Consider the following 18811-nt stretch of genomic DNA (forward strand, 5'->3'; position numbering starts at 1 on the left):
CTCCTTCAAGGGTTCTTCATAAGATTTATTCTCTAGGCCCTTCACCAGCTTCGTTGCCCTCCTCTGTGCTCACTCCAGCACCTCGATGTCTCTCTTGGATTGAGGTGCCCAAACCTGGACACGAAACTCCAGGTGTGGCCTCAGCAGTGCTGAGGACAGGGGGACAATCACCTCTCTACTTCTGCTGCTCACACTGTTTCTAACACAAGCCAGGATGCCATTGGGTTTCTTGGCCACCTGGGCACACTGCTGGCTCGTATTCAGCAACTTGTCAATTAGAACCCCCAGGTCCTTTTCTGCCAGACACTTTCCAACCACACTTCCCTGAGCCTCGAGCGTTGCCTGGGGTTGTTGTGGCCCAAGTGCAGGACCTGACACTTGGCCTTGTTGAAGCCCAGACCATTGACATGAGCCCAACAATCCGATCTATCCAAGTCTCTCTGTAGAGCCTCCCCATCCTCATGCAGATCAACACTCCTGCCTTGCTTGGTGTCATCTGCAAACCTACTGATGATACACTCTATGTCCTTATCAAGATCATCAATAAAGATGTTAATCAGAAATGGTCCCAACACTGAGCCCTGAGGAACACCACATATGACTGCACCCAGCTGGACTTGACTCCACTGACCACCACTCTCTGGGTCTGACCATCCAGCCAGTGCTTGATCCAACAGACCGTGTGCTCATCCAGGCCATGAGCAGCCAGGTTTTAATAAGAGTTCTGTGGGGAACCGTGCCAAATGCTTTTTGGAGGTCCAGATGGACAATATCCACAGCCTTTCCCTTCTCCAATAGTCAGGTCATCAGGTTATAAAAGGAGATCAGGTTCATCAGGCAGGACCTGCCTTTCATAAACCTATGCTGACTGGGCCTGATCCCCTGGTTATCCTCTGTCCACCTTCTAATGACACTCATGATGATCTGCTCCATGACCTTCCCTGGTACCAAGGTCAGACTGACAGGTCTATAGTTTCCTGGATCCTCCTTTCTGCCTTTCTTACAGATGGGTGTTTCATTTGCTACCCTCCAATCCATTGGGATCTCCCCAGTTAGCCAGGTCTTCAGGTAAGTGGCCAAGGTTCTGCTAAACACAAATACCTTTTTAAGAACCAATTCCATTATTTCAAAGATTTGCAATGGTCCAAATTATTCTCTGCTCCCACAAGAAACCACCCATGCACATAATTCACTGTCAGCTGCACCAAACCTGGGGCAAACATCAGCCGGGGGAACCTGATCCATCACTCCAGCATCCATCGACCTGGCTCATTGTAACATGGACTTAATGATTTACAGGGTAGTTAGCTGAGGCTGGCAGTTTAATTAATTAATAAACACCTGTCTTGGAAGGTGGACTTCCCAAATAGTGAGGGCAGAAGGAACAGTGAGAAACAGAATAATAGAATTAGAGAATTATTTTGGTTGGAAAAGACCTTTAAAATCATCAAGTCCAACAGTTAACCCAGTAATGCCAAGGCCACCACTAAACCATGTTCTTCAGCACTACATCTACATGGCTTTTAAATCCCTCCAGGGTATTTAAAATAATTTAATATCTCAAATACAATTTTAAAACATCCAATGGGTGGGTTGGCTTTCTACTCAAGGCTCTGGTGAGGCTTTAAGTGCCACCAAACACCCTGTGATGAAATTGCGGGGCTTATGGGAATCATAAGAAGCCAGATGAGGAGCACAAAAGCTGGGCACCAGGGAATAGCATGACCCCAGAGGGAGCAAGATGGCTCCTACATCTCTCAGGCTCATGACCTGGCAAGTTTGTTTGCTTTGTCCAACCATATTGCTCAGCATAATAAAAGCTATTATCTCCTTTTACAAATCTCTCTTTATTTCCTCTGCTTGCAGGAGCAGTAGGAGGATTAAGATCTATAAAAGTTTATTCAGGGGAAAATCTGAAATGAAAACAGAAGGACTTGCATGGCTGGCTCCAAGTTCATGGCTTTTTTTTCCCCCAGAAGAAAGAGGTTTATTGTGTTACTTCTTGCTTTTTAGGCACGGCAATGCTTGCACAACTGGGTGTTCAGATGGGTCAATAGTCAAGGTGGGCACTTGCAGTGACATGCTGGGGTGAGCTCTCCTCTGAAGCCCCTCTCACATGGGACACTTGTTCACTAGCTCTGATGAGATGCCTCCATCACAGCTGCTAGAAGAGAGGTGGAATGGACCTCACTCATCCTGCTCCTGCACCCAGGAGGATGCCAGCTCATGGGATGGATGACCCTCTTTCTGATAATCAATCAAAGGAACCATGGTTCAGAGAAGAGGGAGAACAAGCTCAGAGGAGGCAAAATTTGCCCAGAGAAGTTGTGGCTGCCTCCTTCCTGGATGTGTTGAAGGTGAGGTTGGATAGGGCTAGGAGCAACTTGGCCTAGTGGGAGGTGTTCCTGCCCATCTACATGCAACTAGATGATCTTTAAGGTCCCTTCTAACCCAAACCATTCTATGAAAATCCTGCTGGGATGCCTTCCTGGGGGAAAAAGAATCTTAAGCCAGGTTTTGCCCATCTCTACAAAGGGTAAGCAGGGCCAGGAAAAGTGCTATAAAGAAACGTGATTATTATTTTTTTTTCCTCCTTTCCTGCCTCTCTTATAAATGAGATTGAATCAAAGAGGAAAAAGAAGAGAGAAAAAAAAAAAAGAAGAAGAAGCTACTCCAGCAGAGCAGAAGGCAAGAGGAGGAGTGATTTCTACAGGTGGTTTATGACTCTCTGCACGATCCACACGCCTGTTACATCCTATCAGATCCTCTTCTTACGGCGAGGTGCTAAAGGATTTATTAGTTCTTGACAGCGTGAGATGCTGAAAAGCTCAAGGATGTAATAACCAAATGTTCACTTGTTAAAAGAAAGGCACTGTTTGGAGAGGTCTGTGCAATTCTTAGCAGCCTCCCCTTCCCCTTGGTCTATATTTAAGCTGCCAGCTAGATTAAAACTGTCAGAGCAGGGATGAGAATTTTATTGACATGCTTTGTAGGTGGTACAGCTCCATAAGATAAACATATCCAGAGGATGCTCCCTGGCGTAGCTGCACAGGCAAAGATTTTTTTACAGTACTGACCTGGGGGAGTTTGTATCAGAAATCAATCCCTTGATATAAAACAGATTCCAGAGGATACGAAGAGACAGACTTCACAAATGTCTGCAGAGAGGGTGGGCAGGGATGCAATCCATTCAACATGGCATGCTGAAACCAAACTGTGGAGAAGGGGAGGGTGTGAAATTCCCCAAACCTGCTCCAACAAACTCATGTGCGAGGTGAAATGAGTTACTGTGGTAACAGGGAGGTTTTAATCCCAAGAAGGGCACAAACCAGAGCATGGGGCAAGGGAACTCAGGCAGATGCTCAGGATGTAGGAGGAGGACCTTGGCCCTGGCTCTGTGCCGACAGAAGTCATTGCCACAGACAGGGATCTGGTACTCCAGGCATTTCTCAAAATCCAAACATTCAGACTGATGGAGCTGAAGGGGAGTAGAAATCACTATATTGGCCAGTCAGACTTCTTAAATATTGTGGAGGCACCAAAGTTCACCCACTTCAACCACTATGAGCCCTGAACTTCTGTTTGGCCAAAACCCGATGCAAACCACTGCTTCCTTGGCAGCTGGTTCCCAGAGCAACCACCCTCCCAGCTGTAACTCTGGGCCCTTGTCCTAATTTGTTTCTGTCTGGCTTCTGCTTTGAGTCATTCTCTGTTACGCTGGATTAAAAAACCTCTTTAGTAGCCAGAGCTTTCCATTCTTGTTAGTGTTTGTAGTGTCATTACCATGTCCCCACTCATTCTTTTTCTCCCCCCAGTTACACTCAACAGAACTCTCCAAACTTCTAAGCTGCAAGACATTTTCTTCAGTCCCTGGCTTTTTCCATGACTCTCCTCTCTGCCTTCTCTGGATTTTGCAATCTCCCTCCAGCATGGATGCCATGCCTGAGCCCCAGTTTGGTCCCACCAACTCCATGTACACATAACACCATCCAAGAGAAGCCCACCTTGCTGTTCATCATATCCCAAGTTCACACTGACTGCGTTTGCTTCCATGATCTACAGATCACCTTGAAAAGCACCTTTTCCTGGGATACCATCCATCCAGCACTCCTGTATACCCACCCTGTATTGGTCTAGCAATGATTTTATATGTCCTTGAACATCCATGAAGATATTGAATAGCACCAAGATCTATCAGAGACTCCCAAGAAGCTACCTCAAACTCAGTTTTGAGAAGAAAGGTGTTTCATCAGCATTAAGAGAGGTCACCAGTGGTTTGCTGCATAAGTTGAGCAAAGGTAGAGAACAAGAGCAACGATTTCATAGAAGTACATTAGGGAAGGAAGGTAATTACCAAACAGAAGGAAGAATAAATAAAATAAAATGGCAACACTGGCACAGAAATGATCTGAAACTGACTTCCACAAAAAATGAGCAGGTGGTTTCAACCTCTTCAGGATCTCAGAGGATTCATGAAAGGATAAAGTTAAACAGTTAAAAGGACTGGATCTGTTTGTACTCTGTTTACCTTGGATCAGCCTCACACTTGAGGGCTTTCAGTGGGCACCTACCAAAGCCAAGGAGGAATTCCCTTTCCCCACTGATGTCTAATCTGGCCTCCAGGGTTGGGTTGTTTTTCTTTCCCTGTAGCCCTCAAACATAGGGTGAAAAACTGGCTGCCAAGAATAGATGAAAGCGGTGTGTGTCTGTGCCTCTAGTAGCATCAACAGCTCCACCAGAGTTAATCATAGAAACATAGACTCATAGAATGGTTTGGGTTGGAAGGGATCTTAAAGATCCCCCAGTCACACCCTCCTGCCATGGGCAGGGACACCTCCCACTAGACCAGGTTGCTCCAAACCCCATCCAACTTGGCCTTCAACACTGCCAGGGATGGGGCAGCCACAGCTGCTCTGGGAAACCTGGGCCAGGGTCTCACCGCCCTCACAGCAAAGAATTTCTGCCTCAGATGTCATCTCCATCTCCTTCTCCTCTTGCAGCTTCAAACCATTACCCCTCATCCCATCACTCCCTGCCCTTGAAAAACTCCCTCCCCAGCTTTCCTGTAGCCCCTTCAGGTCCTGGAAGGTGCTCTAAGGTCTCCCTAGAGCCTTCTCTTCTCCAGGCTGAACAACCCCAACCCTCTCAGCCTGTCTCCAGAGCAGAGCTGCTCCAGCCCTCAGAGCATCTCTGTGGCCTCCTCTGGACTCACTCCAACAGCTCCATGTCCTTCTTGTATTGAGGACCCCAGAGCTCAAACCAGCACTGGAAGGGGTCTCACCAGAGTGGAGCAGAGGGGGACAATCCCCTCCCTGGGGCGGATTCTTAATCCCACCACCAGATTTGGGATGAAGAAAGAGCTTTGGTCCTCAGCACCTGCTAACAACTGGCAACAGCACTGCTGGCCAAGAAGGTCATTCCCAACCCCATAGATCAAGGCTGAGGAACCTGGAGTCTGCAAAACCTCAGTCTGAGACAAAAGCAAAGCTCCCTTTTTCTGACCTCCCTTGAAGCAAACAAAATCAGGATAACTCCGATAAAGTCAATGAGTTCAAAGAGGAGGCTACAGCCCCAGGCTGACAGCTGTAGCCTGAAGAGATTCCAATCTAACTCTAGACTTGACACAAACCTTAATGTGGTTTTAATTAATTAATTTTAAAAATCCTTTAATTAATACAAATCCCTTCAAGGGGTTTTAATTGACTCCATTTCCAGGAGATATTTCCACTTGCATGGCTCCTCAGATGCCATCCTGCTTCTCCCTCTTGTTCTTCTATTAAAACTCAAATGTTAGACCTGAGCTTTTGTTTATAATACAGTGCTGGGATGTTTTGGGCTGTCACCCTGCCTTCCTGCCCGCAACACCCACCTTGGGCAGCTCTCCAGACCACCAAGCAAGGAACTCACATGTGACATGGGAATGTAGCAGGACATCCCTGGGGTTAAAAATCTCTGGGACCTCTCTGTCCCCTGGCTCTCCTGATGGTGCCCTTGAAAAACTCCCTCCCCAGCTTTCCTGTAGCCCCTTCAGGTCCTGGAAGGTGCTCTAAGGTCTCCCTAGAGCCTTCTCTTCTCCAGGCTGAACAACCCCAACCCTCTCAGCCTGTCTCCAGAGCAGAGCTGCTCCAGCCCTCAGAGCATCTCTGTGGCCTCCTCTGGACTCACTCCAACAGCTCCATGTCCTTCTTGTATTGAGGACCCCAGAGCTCAAACCAGCACTGGAAGGGGTCTCACCAGAGTGGAGCAGAGGGGGACAATCCCCTCCCTGGGGCGGATTCTTAATCCCACCACCAGATTTGGGATGAAGAAAGAGCTTTGGTCCTCAGCACCTGCTAACAACTGGCAACAGCACTGCTGGCCAAGAAGGTCATTCCCAACCCCATAGATCAAGGCTGAGGAACCTGGAGTCTGCAAAACCTCAGTCTGAGACAAAAGCAAAGCTCCCTTTTTCTGACCTCCCTTGAAGCAAACAAAATCAGGATAACTCCGATAAAGTCAATGAGTTCAAAGAGGAGGCTACAGCCCCAGGCTGACAGCTGTAGCCTGAAGAGATTCCAATCTAACTCTAGACTTGACACAAACCTTAATGTGGTTTTAATTAATTAATTTTAAAAATCCTTTAATTAATACAAATCCCTTCAAGGGGTTTTAATTGACTCCATTTCCAGGAGATATTTCCACTTGCATGGCTCCTCAGATGCCATCCTGCTTCTCCCTCTTGTTCTTCTATTAAAACTCAAATGTTAGACCTGAGCTTTTGTTTATAATACAGTGCTGGGATGTTTTGGGCTGTCACCCTGCCTTCCTGCCCGCAACACCCACCTTGGGCAGCTCTCCAGACCACCAAGCAAGGAACTCACATGTGACATGGGAATGTAGCAGGACATCCCTGGGGTTAAAAATCTCTGGGACCTCTCTGTCCCCTGGCTCTCCTGATGGCAACCTGCACTCAGCAGGGAAGGCACTAGCTCTTGTCTTCAGCCTGCTCTGTGTAGCCACCCTGGGCATCACATTTAGATACTGCAACCAGTTTGAGTGCCCAGGTGTAAAATGAACTGGAGGGAGTTTGAAAGAGATGGTCAGGGCTGGAGCACTGATCCTGAGATGAGAGGCCCAGGAGAGGGGCTTGCTCAGCCTGAAGAAGAGATGGCTTTGGGTCACCTGACAGCAGCCTGGCCATGCTCTGCCCATGACTACACGAAGTTAGGGGGATGATGGAGTTGGGCTCTTCACACTGAAACAATGAGAAGCAATGGGTGCAATTAAAGCAAGAGACATTCAGGTGGGATAGTAGGAAAACCTTGTTCACTGCAAGGCCAGCCAACTGTTGGAGCAGGTCACTTAGAGTACTTGTGCTTGGGGACTTCCAAAGCCCACCAGGGTAAAGCCCTCAGTAACCTGGGCTAAACTCAGAGCTGACCATGCTTTAAGTCCATTTGTGAAACAGCACCACTACCAGAGATGGAAATAAGCTTTATGGAGAATAAGATCTTCCAGATGGACAGAGAGGTTGCCAGCACACAAATAAAATGTTAGACTTCTCCAAGAGGACATTGGATTGTAATGGGGGGGGAAAAAAGTATTCGAAAACATAAAATGCAATAAATAATACAAGCATAAACAATGCAGAGCATGTCATGCAGAAGGAACTTTCCCTCAGTGGTGTGGAGGCAGCAGTGCTCTAAGGACCTGAGGAGTTTAATCAGAAACTTGAAATATATGTCAAGAATGAAGATAAATCCAATGGATGTCAGGGAACTTTCCTTCATATTGAAGTCTGTGAAAGACTCTGCAGGCTCTGCAGGCAATTTAAGAGGATCCTAAACAGGGAAGAAAAAAAGAAAAAAAAAAGCACTTCAACTATGTTATCTGGGCAAAACAAAGCCAAGAGACAGAGAAGGTCCCAGGGGATCATCCATTCCTGTGCTGGAGATGACCAGCTCCTTTACAGACTCAGTAACATGGACTTGGGCTAGATATATCTTGAGCTGGATACTGAGATCAGCCCTGAAGAGAAGGACCTGGGGGTGTTGGGTGATGAGAAGCTCACCAAGAGCTGGCATCGTGCACTGGAAGTCCAGAAACCAACTGTGTCCTGGGCTGCATCCCCAGCAGTGGGACCAACAGGGCCAGGGAGGGGATTGTCCCCCTCTGCCCTGCTCTGGTGAGACCCCCCCTGCAGTGCTTGGGTCCAGATCTGGGGTCCCCAACACAAGAAGAACATGGAGATGTTTGGGCAAGTCTAGAGGACACCACAGAGATGATGCGAGGAATGGAGCAGCTCTGTTCGGGACAGAGGTGGGGAGAGTTGGGGTTGTTCAGCCTGGAGAAGAGAAGGCTCCATGGAAACTAAGAGCATCTTCCAGTACCTGAAGGGACTACAGGAAAGTTGGAGAGGGACTTTTGACAGAGGCCATCCCATCCCAGTGATGGGATGAGAGGGAGAGCTTGAGATGAGATCTGAGGCAGAAATTCTTTGCTGTGAGGGCGGTGAGACCCTGGCCCAGGATGCCCAGAGCAGCTGTGGCTGCCCCATCCCTGGCAGTGTTGAAAGGCAAGTTGGATGGGGCTTGGAGCAACCTGGTCTGGTGGGAGGTGTCCCTGCCCATGGCAGGGGGTTGTGACTGGGTGATCTTTAAGGTCCCTTCCAACCCAACTGTCATGAACCGACACCATTCTCCACACCAACCCAAACCAGTCTGGGATTCTGTGATTTCCTCAAATCTATAAAAAATGAGGTCCTGTAGAGCTCCATCCCCAGGGACTGTAGACACAAAACCCTGTGGACTGAGGGTAATGCAAGAGCCTCAACCTGGGAAGAAGAAACCAGCAGAAAGCCTTTCATTCCTTTGCACTGAGTTCCTCTGCTTTGGAGTAAAGCTTTCTAAGGGGCCTCAGCTCTGTGACTTGCTCGCTCCCATTGCACACAATTACTCGCTTTGTGGTTTTATGGGAGTCATTTTATGATCTTTAATATCACACCACATTACTCGGCTGCTGGGACAAGAAGGGGCTCTTGACTCAGCGCCCGAGGACAATGTCTTCTCTCCTCCTCCCAAAACCTCACGCCACTGTTGCAGGGTGTGGGAGAAGCCTCTTCCCAGGCCCTCTTCACCATTTTCTGACCACCACTAAATACAAAACTAAAGTGTTTCTCTTCTTGTTTCAAAGCCCACCATGTGTTGGCATTCCCAAACCCAAGAAAAAACTTGTCACTCATTTTGAAGAAGCTCCCATGAATCCCACTGAGGACACAGCACATTTCTGCACCAGAAGCCATACATGTATATCACAAAATACATGCGTGGCCAAACCTAAGCATATGACAAGGCAGCAGGGAAGCTTAATTAAAGGAAAGCCACTGAAGCCCAATGATTGCATGCAACTGAGCAGTCAAAATCAATAATTATTTCAGATACTTCACTTAATTAACCTACTGGATTTACCCAAAAGGCAAATTACTTCCCTAAGGATGTTAATTCCAAAGGGGGGTGGTCTTAAATTAAGGGTCCTCTTCTTTTTGGGTTGATGTGCCCTAGTGAGAAAGCAGCACAGACTTACCTGAAGGAGCCTGGTCTTATTACGGCCACACTTGAAGAAAAAACAAACCAAAAGATGTCAGAATGACACAAAGGCTCCATGATTTTGGGGGACTCCAAAGAGGACAACCCTATGCAGTAGAAAAACAAGCTGGGGAATTTTGGTGTAGTCCAAGACAAGACAAAAATTCTCTTATTGCCTAAGATCCCTGAAAAATATTGAAGGCTCAAAAAATAGCCTTTGCCCCTCCCTGCCTAAAGTAACTCAGCTTAAGAATTGAGTCCATCTTTGCAGGTTAAAAGATAAACACTTGGGAAAGAAAGCAAATTCTTTGCTTAATGCCCTTTTAAAATGTCCCCAAATCAGGTCACTATACTGAAGCATTATTACAGAATAAAACTGCATTAATAAAGATCTATTTTCTTTTTTCCCTATCCCTTATCCATCTGTAAGAATAAATCCAGCAGCTCCACCACCAAAAAGCTGTAGGGGTCTGAAGGTGTCCTACATGGGGTCACAAGACCCTCCATCACCATAAGAAGCCCTGCACTGCAAAGCAAGCTCAGGGTCCTTCATGAGATCAGTTAATTTATACAAATCCAAGCAAATAAGGAATAAAGACCTTTAATTTGGCAGCTGTAGAGTAAATCTGGTGTGGCTTTTGGACCTTGCAAGACCAGAAACTCAAAACATCACCCCGTGCTGCTCCTGGCCCAGGTAGCTGCCAGCTCTGCACACGGATTCCCACAGAAGCCAAACATACGGCGGCACCGCGGGAGCGAGCGGCGCGGAGGGAAGGAAGGAAGGACAGGGGGAAGGAGGTCCCTGGGATGCCGGAGGGGGTAGAGTCGCTTGCAATGCCTTAGGAGGTGTTTCAAGGGCAACCTTCTGTGGCTGTTGGAGTTTGTAGGCAGCGTAATCAAAAGCTCAATACTGTTTGATTTATTCTGTTAAGGTGCTGGATTTATACTCCTGCTCTGGAAGGAAATTAAGCAGCCTATCAACGGAGAGGGCTTTTGGGAAAAGACTTGGTGGCTTCATCTTAAAAAGGACACTGTCAAGGTTGGGAGCTCTACGAGGGAGATGAGATGATCCCTCCGCTGGCTCCCATCCCTGTTAGTTCTCAGCACACTGCTCATTACCCCTTTTCCCTTCTCCAGTGTTACCACTCTCCCAAAATTAGGGTGTTTAATTAAAAAAACTCATCCAGGGGAAAAAAGGAAACACCCTTCTGGAGCCCGTGTGCCACCGCAGAGCTTGGTGTTGCAGAGGTGTTGGATGTCAAGGTTCTGCCTCCTTGGGGCAGGGGTGACCCCAACCTCCAGAGGGTAGGCATCAAGTATTACACCATTTTACAGAAAAGAGGCAAAACAAATGGGCTGTGTGACAGTGCAGCTTTTCCAATATCCCTGCTCATCTTTATACTCTCTTGTATGACCAAGATTCTTTATTTTTGCATCTGCAGCCAGGCACTGGCTGCCTTCCTGGCAGCAACTGAGCGTCCTCGCTGTCTTGCAGCCTCCTGACTCCACTGCAGCTCCACCATGCTCCCTTGGTGGCTTCTAACAGCCTGCATGTCACCTCTGCTAACCCTACAAGTGATACACACTGAGCAGTGAAGCAGTCCAGCCTGACTCTATCCATAGGGTTTTGCCTCCAGCAGCACTGCTCTGAATTCCAAGAAACATACAATGGTTTGGGTTGGAAGGAATCTTAAAGATCACCCAGTCACAAGCTCCTGCCATGGGCAGGGACACCTCCCACTAGGCCACATGACTCCAAGCCCTATCCAAACTCGCCGTGAACACTGCCAGGGATGGGGCAGCCACAGCTGCTCTGGGAAACCTGGGCCAGGGTCTCACCACCCTCACAGCAAAGAATTTCTGCCTCAGATCTCATCTCCATCTCCCTCCCCTCTTGCAGCTTCAAACCATTCCCCCTTGTCCCATCTCTCCCTGCCCTTGCAAAAACTCCCTCCACAGCTTTCCTGTAGCCCCTTCAGCTCCTGGAAGGTGCTCTAAGGTCTCCCCAGAGCCTTCTCTTCTCCAGGATGAACAACCCCAACTCTCTCAGCCTGTCTCCAGAGCATAGCTGCTCCAGCCCTCAGAGCATCTCTGTGGCCTGCTCTGGACTTACTCCAACAGCTCCATGTCCTTCTTGTGCTGGGGACCCCAGTACTGGGGTCTCCCCAGAGTGGAGCAGAGGGGGAGAATCACCTCTCTTCACCTGCTGGTCAAACTCCTTTTGATGCAGCCTAGGAATTAAAACAACCTTGAGTGAGCTCATCTTCTGCGATGCATGGACATCAGTGTGTCATGGCATGGCTTTGGGACAAAGGACCCACACCAGAGGAGGACATCCAGCATCCATGTCCTGGGTGCAATGCCAATCTGAAAGCAAAGGAAAGGGAGGTCCACATGGACCGACCTGCTGCCCTGTGGACTCCAGGCAGGATGCTTGAAGTGATCTTCTCCCTACTGACCTCCACACGACCCTGGAGCCATCAGTGGCCTTTTCTCCTCCTCGCCCAGTGAGCGACCAGGCACAGTTCAAGGGCTCACAACACTCAAACCACCAAAAAAAAACCTTTTGCGGGACGGACAAAGGCTGAAAAATTAACTGTCTGGCCTCTTCCTCCGCGGCATTTATTGCTGTCTTGGCAGAGGAATTTCAGGTTGATGCCACAGCCGCAAACCGCTTGTTCTGCCAACTGTACATTACTAACGTTGGAAGGTGTCCAGCCCTCAGAATCTTTTCTAAAAGCATTTGCTTCATACTTTAAATAGCAGCCCAGCAGGCAGGGGGATGGGAGGGAGGGCTCAGCCCCTGCCTGCATCCATCTGCAAGCTTCTGCCGGCTCCTCCACCTCTTTTGAGGGTTAAAACTGAACAACCCACAGTGGAGGTGAAGGGATGGGGCAGAGCGGGTGGGATGTGAACTCCAAACCCTCCAGGGTTGGCAGAGGGATGGATGCTCCCCCTGGGATGTCCCAGCTCCCCCAGCGCAGCCACCTGCCCCTTCCCAAGCTCCCAGCTCTGCACTTCCATGTTATTAATTAAACTAGGAACAGGATGGTGGCTGTTTTGTCATTGAAATCTGCTCTGCTATGAGATTTAGCATAATTTTCCCCCGTGCTTATACGTTTTGTTAATCTTGGGACTGAACAGTTTCATTTGCTGGGATTTCTGTGATTCTGTGATGTCCTGAATCCACTCCAACACATCACTGCAAAGTCCAAACTCTCCTGCTCCTCCCTGTTACGTGAAGTCATGTTTCCAGGAGAATTTCCTGCAGGACACATCACCACTCACAATACTTCAGCAATCAAACCACATCCTCAGCAGTTAGCAAATATTAATCAGCTTTATGGCTGAGAAACAGAGAGGAGGAAGGACACAGGCAGGGAAACACAACTTGACATACCTACAAGGGCAGAAAAGCCACAAATATTCTGTCTTTTTTGCCATATTTTCCCTACCTCCTCAGGTAAAATGCTCTCACTGTAAACTGCAAAAAACAAATACAGGTGAAGTTTCTTTTCCTCCGTAATTTGGCCCCGCACTATATAAGCCAACAACAGAGAGCAAAGCTCAAGGCATAATATTTTTAAGTAGTGCTTGTCCTAGTTAATGTTCAGCCCTGCTGTGCAATGTCAAGAAAACTAATGAACAGTGAAGTGGCACTGAGCAGGAACCTGGGCATACTCACCCGCTACCAAACTCCTTTCTAAGCCCGGCCACAAACGTGAATGAAATCTAAAAGCAGTTGTCCTGCTTCATCAGGAAGCCCAGGCAGCTATGGCCATGTGAGCTGAATGCTTTGCCACAGTGCTTGCCCCAAAATTTGGTGCCTAAAATAACAGTAAGCTGAGAGGACGTACAGCAATGCCTAGTTGTGATAGACAAGGGGTGATGGTTTTAAACTAAAAGAGGAAGATTTCGTTAGATAGAAGGAACAAATTGTTTACGCTGAAGGTGATGAGACGTTGGCCCAGGTTGACCAGAATGCTGGGAGATGCCCCATTCCTGGAATCACTCCAGGTCAAGTTGGACAGGGCTCTGTCTGACTGATCTAGTTGAAGATGACCCTGCTCACTGCAGAGGGGTTGGACTAGATGGCCTTGAAAGGTCCCTTCCTACCCAAACCATTCCATGACTCCATGGAGTGCCTGTACATGCACACCCACCTCCCAGCCACAGGGTTTGGGAAAAAAACTTCTCATTCGCTTTTAGGCACCAGGGCTGCGCTCGGAGCTGCAGCAGGAGCTCTGGCAAAGGCAACGCTTGACGGATGACGCGCTCCCAGCGCTAGCGCTGAGCGGGATTCACCTTGTGCATGAAGGACAAAGTGTTTGCACAAAGGAGAAGTTATTCAGACAAAGGACAAATTACCCAAGTATGCGAGATGGGCAGCCGGTAGCTGGCATGATGTGGAACAAGCTGGAGCCCACTTGCAGCAGCTCCAAAGGGTTGCAAGGACCTCAAGAAGTCCTACTCCTTCCTTAATACACCTCACCCCTCCTGTGCATCGCTGGAGCCCTTTGGACTTCTACGTTTCAGTCTCTAAGTTGACACTCAGGGTGAATTTTAACCTTTACAAGGCTTCTAAAGCATCTCTTCTATTTTTACTGGTTCCAGTGTCGTTACTCACCAGCGGGAGGTGGATTAATAGCCCCTCTAATCTGTTTGGTTGGCAGGAGAATGGATCTGGCAAGGGGAATGGTTCTTCACCAAGTCTTTCACAGTGTGTGGCAGAGCTGTCTGTCCTTCACCTTACCGAGTTGTAGGACGAGGTTTCAGCACGCAGCTAATCGCGGTATTGCTGATAAGCACTTAATGGGCCTGATCCTGAAAGCTTAACAACCACTTACGATTATCTTAATCTAAAGAATGATCAGGATGAATCATAAACAAAGAGTAAAGTGCCACCTTGCATCAGAAACAAAGGTGGCATCTTAAACAAGCCAAGCAAAGGAGGCAAAGCAAACCCTTCTATATTACTGTTTCCGTAAAAGCGGGAGAAGGAAAACTGTTGCCAACGGAACGATTATGTCATGGTTTTTCAGGAATTAGGTCATTATTATCTGCTGCAATTTAGTGTCTGAAGGACACCAGGAGAACACTCTTACTCGGGAGTCTCCCAACAAGCCAAGGCAGGAGGCTTCTGCCCTACCTTGCTCCAACCTCTTCATCTGCTGGATCTGATCAACCGTCTTCTTTAGGATCTTGCATTTGTCAGGTTTGACGCTCAGTGTGTCGATGTCCCCGATGTTTGCAGACAGCAGCTCTGCCAGCTCCTCTAAATATTTGTTCTCCTGTTCCCGTCGCCGCTTTTCATTGCTGTTAGAGAAAGGGGGAAAAAATTTAAAAAATCACATAACTGATTTTTTTCCTACTGCTCGGTCTAGTCACACCTGGACACCGGAAAAGAACCAAAAAATACAAGTACTGGCTGGAGCAATGACTGTGCTGTCATCTGAATATCTCCAAAAAACCTGGGAGTTCATTCAGGTTTTTGTATATTATAATGCATATAAAAATAAGAAAAATTAATGCCAAGGGAGATATATAGGGCTAGCCTGACACCCCCCAAAAAACTGACCTCTAACATTCAGGACTCTGCCTTCTTCTCAAAAATAGTTGATAGAAATGAGTTAGAACAAAAATAATAAAAATAGTTGTATAGAGTCTCTGTTTTTTTCCAGTTACTGTCGCAGTTGCATTCAGGTATAATCCTAAGTTCACACACAAGGTTAACAACATCCACTGGAGTTCACCAGCGTGAAAAGCTGAATCAACGGTGACAAGAAGATGAAAAATATTCATGAGATCAACCTTTTTGTCCCAGCAAAAGCAGCTTGTCTTTTAGCTCCCAGCTGCTGCAGAAACCAAACACTCTTCCATCAACTATTTCTAAATTTTGAGAATTGAGAATATATCATTTACGTGCTATGACATGGCCATAATTGAAGCCACTCTGGACACTGTAATGTATTCCTTTAAGAACATTATAAGCATCAAAGCCACCAGCATGAACTGTGTATATGGGAAAGACACACAGAGACATATTTTTCCGAAATAACTTCCTCTACATCAACCATGGGGTATAGTGAGGACACCTCAAAATGCCCAACACAGCTCTACTTTGCTTGCGACACCTTTGATTAGGTTGGTTTCCAATAAACCACTTAATTTTTTGTTACAATCTCCTCAGGATGCCCATCACTCTACGTAAGAAGTATTGCCTGAAAATCCCTTTATTTACAGTATATCAAGAAGCTGCTGAGATGCCTGTGGGCATGGTGAGATGTTCCTGGCCTCAAAGAGGCCCCATTGCTCAAGGAGAGGCTAAGAAAACACTGGTTACAAAAGTTGATCCTAAAAGTCTGCCTTGGTAGGAGATCTGTGTCCCACCACAGATGCCATTGGGTTGTGCTATGTGGCCAAAAAAGCTCTGCTACCAGCTAAAGGCTTCAAGAAGTTTGGTGTCTTTTATCTGCTGAGAGGGCAAACCAACCAGAGCATGAATATACCCTGATAACTCTGTAGAGACCATTTAGAAACCATATCTGTCCAAAAGGGGATGCGATACCACCAGCCTTCCCCTCTAAGGAGCTTCTCAAGTAGGCTACACAGATGTTTCTTTATTTTTTCCTAATTCCAGCCACTTTACCAGCTCCATATCCAGGTCTGATGGGAAGGTTTTGTCTCTTGGGCTTTTTTTCTGCTGCTTAAATTTGCATTCACATGAAAATATCTGATAATTGCAGGAATGAACCTCCATGATGAACTTCCTATTGCCTCCCAAGTTCACCCTGCAGCTCTTCACTTCTCCTCCTGCCTGTGTCTCTCCAGGTGTCATGACTACCCAGAGGGATGACAGGAATGACTTGTCCTACTTTAACTCAGTGAAGGAGCAGAATCAAAAAAGAAAGGAATAAAAAAAAGGCAAAGCCAGCTGCAGGTGTGGAGAGCATGAGCATGAGCCATGTTTCAACTTGGGCTTTCAGTCCCAGGAAGCCCATGAGGGAGACTTTCCATGGAAGATGCACAGTGTAGCCTGGAAACTCCTCTGCAACAGACGTAGGTGGGCACAGGAGCCCCTCACCACCTTGGCAGGCAGCTGCACGCAGGTGCTAAGGGGGGGACAGGCAGCAAAAACAGCTTCATAGAGCTAAACCAGATGCCCACCTGCTGCAAAAGTGCTGGGCCCAGCTGTGGACCTCAGCCTTTTTCTGCCCGGGTGTCAGAGGCACCGGCACAGACGCACTCCCTGGCAACGGGGCAGGCAAATCCTTCTCGAAGGAGCTGAGCAAGTATTTGAGTTAAGGACAAATTAATTCCAAGCTCTTCCTGTGAACCAAAAAGCAACAGCAGAGGGAAGAGGGAAAAAAAAAATTCCTTCTGTTGTGGGTGAGCTCATTTCATGCAAAGCCTTAATGTCGCTGTTGCTGTGGCAACTTCCAAATTGTAGGAGGGAGAATTGGCCAATTTTCCTTACATAAAAGCATCATGAGAATATTACAGCAGTGGGCTGTTCTTTATGACTCCTGAGTATCATCAAAAGCAATAGTTGAACCTTCCAGGTTTTAACAAAGGAGTTTTGAAGTTCACTTTGCTCAGGAGTACATTAAGGAGGGCTCTGGTGAACCTGGGGGAGGAGGACAAGCTACGTCCCCATAGCAGCTGTGAGGTGGGAGATGGTCTGAAGGAAGACAGCACTGGTGAGGACTTCTCTGCTGGATTTTGGTAACGTGCTTCAGCTCTGCTGTTTCGGGTTCAATGGCCAACCTAAAAAGTATTTGATTCAGCCCTTCTAAAAACCACAGAACCACAAAGAATCACAGAATGGTAGGGGTTGGAAGTGACCTCTGGAGATTATCTAGTCCAACCCCCCTGCTAAAGCAGTTTTACCTAGAGAAGGTGGCACACGATGGCATGCAGGTAAATTTTTAATATCTCCAGAGATGGAAGACTGTAGGTCTGGTAGGTACTTTGTGGATCTAAAAACTCATTGCAGTTGGACAAGGAAAGAAAATCCTTCATTCAGAAGTTTCTGCTTCACTAGATTCAACACATTCCTCATCCTATACATTTTGCAAGATCCCTGGTGTCAGCAGAAGGTGGCTTTCCTGGGGTGTGTAGGGGTTAGGAGAGAAACCACAGATGCACAGATTGGTTTGGGTTGGAAAGGGCCTTTAAAGGTCATTTAGTCCAACCCCCTGCCATGAGGCACATTTTCAACTAGATCAGGTGGCTCAAAGCCCCATCCAACCTGACCTGGAATGTTTCCAGGGATGGGGTTTCTCCCACCTCTCTGGGCAACCTGGGCCAGTGTCTCACCAACCTCAGCATAAACAGTTTATTCGTCTCTAGTCTGAATCTCCACACTTCCAGTTTCAAATCATCATCCCTTGTTCTATCTCTACAGGCCCTGCTGAAAAGTCTGTCTCCATAATCCTTACAGGCTCTTTCAGGTACTGTAAGGTGCTCTAAGTTCTCCCCAGAGCCTTCTCTTCTCCATGCTCAATGACCCCATCTCTCCCTGCCTGTCTCTAGAGCAGAGGTGCTCAAGTCCCCAGACCATCTCTGTGGCGCCCTCCGGACTCACTCCAACAGCTCCATGTCCTTTTTGTGTTGGGGACGCCAGAGCTGGACCCAGCACTGCAGGGGGGTCTCACTAGAGCAGAGCAGAGGGGACAATCCCCTCCCTGGCCTGGCTAGTCCCACTGCTGGGGATGCAGCCCAGGACACGGTTGGCTTCTGGGCTGCCAGCACATGTTGCTGGCTCATTATGAGCTTCTCATCACCCAACACCTCCAAATCCTCTTCTGTTTCTGCTTTCCAATGCCAGACCAGATGAAGCAAAGCCAGGTGTGTGCTCATCCATCTGCAAAGCAGTTCCTTCAAGAAGAGGCATCCAAGCCCACCTTGCTTGGTCCTAAGGACCAACAGTTTCATTCCACTCTCCCAGTAAATATTTTCTTCCTAAGACCATCTCAGTCTCCCCTCTTACAGCGTGAAACTGTTCCCCCTTGTCCCATCACTCCTTGCCCTTGTCAAGTCTCTCCCCAGCTTTTCTATAGCCCCTGCAGGTCCTGGAAGGTGCTCTAAGGTCTCCCTGGAGCCTTCACTTCTTCAGCATCAAGAACCTCAACTGTCTTAGCTCTGTTGTAAGCAAAAGGTGACTTTCTGCAGTGAGCTGAGCTTTGGAGCAGCCTGCATCAGCACACAGAAATGAAGATATTTCAGACAGAGATATGTTCTGTAAT

The 18811-nt window shown here is 47.7% G+C and overlaps 1 protein-coding gene across 1 annotated transcript in view; it reads right to left on the reverse strand.

Moving 5' to 3' along the window:
• The window catches only part of NCOA1 (nuclear receptor coactivator 1), a 65738-nt gene that overhangs the window by 46404 nt on the left and 523 nt on the right, over window positions 1-18811 (reverse strand). The window contains exon 2 of the mRNA XM_010002180.1: window positions 14713-14879. Within this exon, the coding sequence (XP_010000482.1) occupies window positions 14713-14879 (167 nt within the window). The remainder of the gene's footprint in view (window positions 1-14712; window positions 14880-18811) is intronic.

This window comes from Chaetura pelagica, unplaced genomic scaffold (genome assembly GCF_000747805.2).
Source record: "Chaetura pelagica isolate M959 unplaced genomic scaffold, ChaPel_1.0 scaffold107, whole genome shotgun sequence".
NCBI lineage: Eukaryota > Metazoa > Chordata > Aves > Apodiformes > Apodidae > Chaetura > Chaetura pelagica.